The sequence below is a fragment of the Seriola aureovittata genome, chromosome 1 (genome assembly GCF_021018895.1).
Source record: "Seriola aureovittata isolate HTS-2021-v1 ecotype China chromosome 1, ASM2101889v1, whole genome shotgun sequence".
NCBI lineage: Eukaryota > Metazoa > Chordata > Actinopteri > Carangiformes > Carangidae > Seriola > Seriola aureovittata.
The window spans coordinates 1,179,257-1,185,318 of NC_079364.1; the positions used below are offsets into that span (position 1 = coordinate 1,179,257).

The window sequence follows — 6,062 nt, forward strand, 5'->3', positions numbered from 1 at the left end:
TGATAGCCATGCAGAGAAGTTAGGATCAAGGTTCAGACTGTCATTCAGATCCGTTCAGTGTCGACTGACGGGAGATCCACTGCTAAAAGCTGCAGCTCATGGTGAGCGACACGGATGATCTTTGTTTCTACCCCATACAGAAATGTGATATATACCATATATGTCCCTATATCAAGAGTGATGTTGCCACATACAGTGTGTCACCTATAAGGGGATATATTACAATCACATATATACATATTTTTATCACTCTGGATACATGAAAATATAAGTTTATATCATATATCAAATGCCCATAGTAAAATTTGTATATGTACCTATATTATCGCAACATGCTGCAAACATATGTGTTCTAGGTAAAAAATTCTGTGTTAACATTATGTATTTTAATTATTTAATCAAGTTTATTAAAAACACATACATGTAAATCTATATGTTTCTTATTAATTTCTCATTCATTTTAAACATGTCTAACTTCACATTGTGGGAAAGTGGTCTCAGACTTTTGGACCCTACTGTTTATAATATCGACATATACACTGTGAAAAAAAAACTCAAACAAAAACTGTAAAAACAATAAATTTACAGAAAGTTTCATTAATATTTATACAGAGAAAAATTGTTATTTTACAGATTTCTCCTAATTTATTATGATCAAACTCCTTTAATAAAGTGAATCCACTCAAGTTTCAGATTTTTCCTAAATAATTATGATCAAACACCATCAATAAAGTGACGCCACTAAAGTTTCTGCAGAGAAACTTTTTCCTAATAATGAAATTAAGTGTCAATCAATGAAATATTAACACAAGCTTAATATTGTAAAATAAACCTTTTGTTTTGGAAGACAAAGTAAAAAATACTGTGTAAAACAGATTAAAATCATTTCAAACTTCAACTCGCAGTATTTGTGTCAACATTGAATCTATAAGTGTAAAGTAATGTTAAAAACTGTAGAAGCTCAATCTAAATACAATATTTACTGATTCAGATTCAGATCAATTTTCTTACATTTCTCATAAAATATAATAAACTGAAGAAATGCAAATTAAACAGTTAAGTCTCTGTATGTAGTCTTTAAACTAAAGTGGGGTTGGAAACTTAATTACAAATAACATACGCACCACTATTGACTTTATAACACTTTTATTTAATATATTCAGATGTAAATTTACAATATCAACCAATTATTCACAAATAGTTCTTCAGAGCCCCGGGATGATCTGAAGAACTAAAACTGGCATTTCTCCATTGGTCTATCTGCCTGTTAAGGTTCCTATAATGAGGAGCTGATGACGTCACCTCTGAAAGAGGGGGGGCTGTGGAGCTGAGGGGGGGGGGGGTCTGTTGTTTTTAGCTTCAGTTTGATCTTGTTTTCCACAGTATTCTCCTTATAGTTCTGACAACATATGTGGACAAACATTAAACTATCTTTTATGTCAGAATCCAACTATACAGTGTTTTAATAAGTCAAATCACAACATCCCACAAAGATCAATGAATCTTTACCAGAAGTGACGGAGCAACGGAGCAGATGAAGAAAAATCCACCTTCAAACTGCCAGTAATCAGCTGGATCCTTGGATCATCTGGGGAAAGAAATAACAGCCTAAAGATGTTGTTTAATACTTTTATCATATATTATTATTATCATCCCCATATAAGATGTTTTACCCTCCTCTTCCCCTTTTAAAAATGTGCCGCAGTAACACGTTTACCCAGAGTACATCACCTTTCATCACCAGCAGTGACGGACCGTTTACGTGCTGACGTCACTGCAGCGTCTCCTCGCCGGTCTCTGGAGTTTCTGTTACCGGTAGAGTTTATTGCTGCTCTATCTGAACACAGTTAATGTTGTTGTTTTCTTCATTACAGTGACTAACTACCTGCTGTACATTTAAACTGAGCAGTTCTGCTCCAGCACCCACAGCTCTCTGCTGCTTATAGCGACTTTCACTGTTTAGAACTGATTGTTACTTTAGCTTAGCAGTTAGCTCTGGCTTCTCCGAGCTGGAGGGGAAGCACAGGATGCTCGGCCTGACTGTTGCCAAGGTGATCAGGAGGATCTCCTGGGAGGAGTGGAGGCTCCACTGTTGGAGGAGGACACATGGGGTGAAGGAGACGGCTCTCCTCATCCAGGATCTCCACGTCACCCTGGACGTCTCTTTGCTGGATTCTCTCTGCATCCAGGACACATGGAGACACAGAGGAGCCTCACCTGCATTCAGGACCCAGCAGGTGCAGCTGTACAGAGACTGGTAGACTGACAAAGGGGCGGGGTCAGCCTTCTGGTTTCCACCTTAACCACTTCATCCCAGGTATGTTGTGTATTATCATTTCATGCAAACATAAAATTCATTTTTGATCCAAAACCTTTTTCCTCAAGCCAGTTTGCCAATTTGAGCCCGATGAATCCTGGCATTGTCATCTTGGAATATGCCCGTGCCATCAGGGAAGAAAAAAATCCATTGATGGAATAACCTGGTCATTCAGTATATTCAGGTCAGCTGACCTCATTCTTTGAGCACATACTGTTGCTGAACCTAGACCTGACCAATTGCAGCAACCCCAGATCATAGCCCTGCCCCCACAGGCTTGTACAGTAGGCACTAGGCATGATGGGTGCATCACTTCACCTGCCTCTCTTCTTACCCTGATGCGCCCATCACTCTGGAACAGGGTAAATCTGGACTCATCTGACCACATGACCTTCTTCCATTGCTCCAGAGTCCAATCTTTATGCTCCCTAGCAAATTGAAGCCTTTTTTTCCAGTTAGCCTCACTGATTAGTGGTTTTCCTAAGCCTACACACCTGTTCAGTCCCAATCCCTTGAGTTCCCTTCACATTGTGCGTGTGGAAATGCTCTTACTTTCACTATGAAACATAGCCCTGAGTTCTAATGTTGATTTTCTTCGATTTGATTTCACCAAACGTTTAAGTGATCGCCGATCACGATCATTCAGGATTTTTTTCCGGCCACATTTCTTCCTCGAAGACGATGGGTCCCCACAATCTTTCCAGTTTTTAATAATGCGTTGGACAGTTCTTAATCCAATTTTAGTGGTTTCTGCAATCTCCTTAGCTGTTTTCTCTGCTTGATGCATGCCAATGATTTGACCCTTCTCAAACAGACTAACATCTTTTCCACGACCACGGGATGTGTTTTTCGACATGGTTGTTTAAGACATGAGAAGCAACTCATTGCACCAGTTGGGGTTAAATAACTTGTTGCCAGCTGAAAGATAATCACTCATGCAGTAATTACCCAATAGGAGGCTCGTACCTATTTGCTTAGTTAAATCCAGGTGGCGACTTTTTTTTTGGCCAGCCAGTGAATTTGTATAAGCTAGTTATATATGTCATTATATGAAGTCGTTCCAATTTCTAATCTATACATTTTTACATAGGCTATATGTACATATAAAATAATCATGTATATTTCATATATGGAAGTTCAATATATCTACATGTATTTGCATATGGGACATGTTGTTGACATGTTATGGGACATGTTATCTCTAGTTGCTGGGTGAAGGAATTTTACTCCTTCACACTTTCTTCTTATTTTTAGGCCTCACCAACACTCCAGTTCACGTCAGAACATCACATGCCCAGACAATGGTTCACTGTTGAGCTTTTATTACGACTGTTGGTGTCTGTGGAGCCACCACTATCCTCTGTTGCTGGGGCAGCGGAGGTCTTAGAGATAAGGATACAGGGAGAAGCAGAAACTGAGAGAGAACTGCCGTAAACACAGCTCAGGGAAAGGATAAGACAGATGTAATATTAATTAGGTAAGAGCATGTGATAATGGTCAGATTTTAGTGTCCAATAGAATCCTCACACATGTAGGTTTAGGCATCGTTTAGCCTTATTTGGTTTGGGTACGGAGGAGTGTTGCAACCATGTGATAGGAATATATAGACCCTGTAGGTCCAGGCATCTTCAGAGACTGCTGAGTCTCTGCTCCAGATTACAATAAATCCTCCTGCCTGAGACGTGTGAACGCCTGCTGATCGTCTCTCTCTCCAGCTCACAAGATTTCAACCACATGCAGCATCAAAGTGTGTGTTATTTACCCTTTAATTCCAGTTTAGTGTGTCATGGCTACGAAAACATATCACTTTTTTTTTTTTTCAACAACGGTCTCTCATTATTTAAATTTTTCAGCACAAGACAGAGCATATTAAATACAACATGTGGGAAAAATAATAGAAGATGTATATATATCTATGTGTGTGTGTAAAAGTCGTGAGCCAGGAGCACTCACAGTAAATTTGCCTGTTTCACCTACTGGCTGACTTGTGTAACTTCATTAGTTTATTTCCACAGATTTGATTGCTCTGGGAACTTTGCTCTCTGAGGTCCAGATTATTGTGAAAAGACTTCCAGCACCTGCAGTGCTTGGACCTCAAACTGCATCTGAAAACATCTCTTAAAGCATTTTTCCTATGGGGCTATTTAATCAAAGAGTGCCTCTGGTGTGCTTATAACCTGGATTATACTTGACGGCCCAAGGTAGAAGGAAAAAAAAAAAAGAAAAAGGAATTTAAGGAATCACAAAAGGGCCAGAGGAGGCTTCACAGCCTGCAGATGAATCTTTATCATTGGAGCTGTGATTGGTGCTGGGAGGGAAATTGCCCCAGGACAGTATGGAGGATCCAGCTACTGTTCATTTAAATTCCACCGACAGAATCTTCCTATTGTAGTTGGTGCAAATCTCATGTCCCATGTAAATCCACCCAGTAAAAAAGCCACATGTTCCATAGTGCATGAAGTCGTAAAGCGGCTCATTTCATTACATGCGATATATCTAATTAATGCCAGATTAGTTGGGTGCTACAAAATATATTAATGACTCCAGCATTTCTCAGCAGAGGGACTATATTAAAAAAATTTACATTCCCATTTCTGGCAAATTTCCACCGTCCCTCCTGTTTGTCATCCAGGGTGTCAGCAGCTGGATTACACACAAACCCCTTCAGCGACAAGACAAGATGACGTGTGCTGTTTAGTCGAGCCAAAACGTTTATTACACACCATCGCAGGAGACATGCACTCGCAGCACTTCACACAGTGCACTATCCCAACTGTAGCTCTCATTTTGAAAACACATACAAACCATGAAATAATTTAAAACGAAACACATATTAAAAAAGGGTTACACTTGTTTTTTTTTTTTTTTCATACATGTTCATAATACTGCTTCATAAAATGTATCACAGAAATTAGCTTTTGACACAGAGCAAACCATAGGAACCAACTCAGGTATTACACTGACACTGTGCTTGTTGATAGTTAGAGGATAAACTGTGAACCAGTGACATCCGAGAGCGAATGTCACAGAGAGGACAAGCGTTGGAGAAAAGAGTCTGTTCAGGGAGGAGGAGGAGGAGGAGGAGGAAGAGGAGGAGGAAGAGGATGAGGGTGGGTCTATATCTGTCCCTCTCTGATGTAAAACAATCCAAGAGTGCTGAATGGCAGAGAGGTCGACTGCTAGGCGTAGAAGGTTTCCACTTTCACTGCCTGACAGAACATCGTCATGGAGAAGACCAGGCCCAGGATCTGCACAAACACAAGAAACAAATCAGGCGTTAAAGCCTTTACATGTCCACGTGTAAAGCCACAGCGAAATGAACAAGGAAGTCTTCTGTCTGTTTGGCTCATTCTCTGGATCATAATGTCCACCTGTGTGACTATAACTGCCAAAAAGATTAACTTTCTCACAGTGTTATGTTCACATCTCATTACATTTATATCTTGGATAGTAATAAGAGGAGCATCTGCGCACTCCAGTCTGTGCAATATTCATCTATTAAATATTACACAGATTGGAGAGTGTGGATGCTCTTCTTTTATTATTACCATTATGTTGTATCTTTGCTCTTTGCTTTATTGGACCCAGTTTCAACTGAAAATTCAAAACACACAACAACAAATTTTAAACCCATTCTCCCCGTTAGCTTGTAACTGTAAGAAATTGGATCCTGCATGAACAAGATTTTCTGCCAGAGTTGCCAAACAGTTTCTGTGTGTGTGTTTACTGGTTTGAGTGTGGCTCA

General features: G+C 39.7%; 1 protein-coding gene across 3 annotated transcripts in view; it reads right to left on the reverse strand.

The window, feature by feature from the left end:
- Positions 1-5,005: 5,005 nt before the first annotated feature.
- Positions 5,006-6,062, reverse strand: part of tspan4a (tetraspanin 4a) — a 126,836-nt gene continuing 125,779 nt past the window's right edge. For all 3 annotated transcript variants that reach the window (XM_056373294.1, XM_056373287.1, XM_056373278.1), the window contains one exon: positions 5,006-5,565. In XM_056373294.1, the coding sequence (XP_056229269.1) occupies positions 5,497-5,565 (69 nt within the window). In that variant the 3' untranslated portion in view covers positions 5,006-5,496. The remainder of the gene's footprint in view (positions 5,566-6,062) is intronic.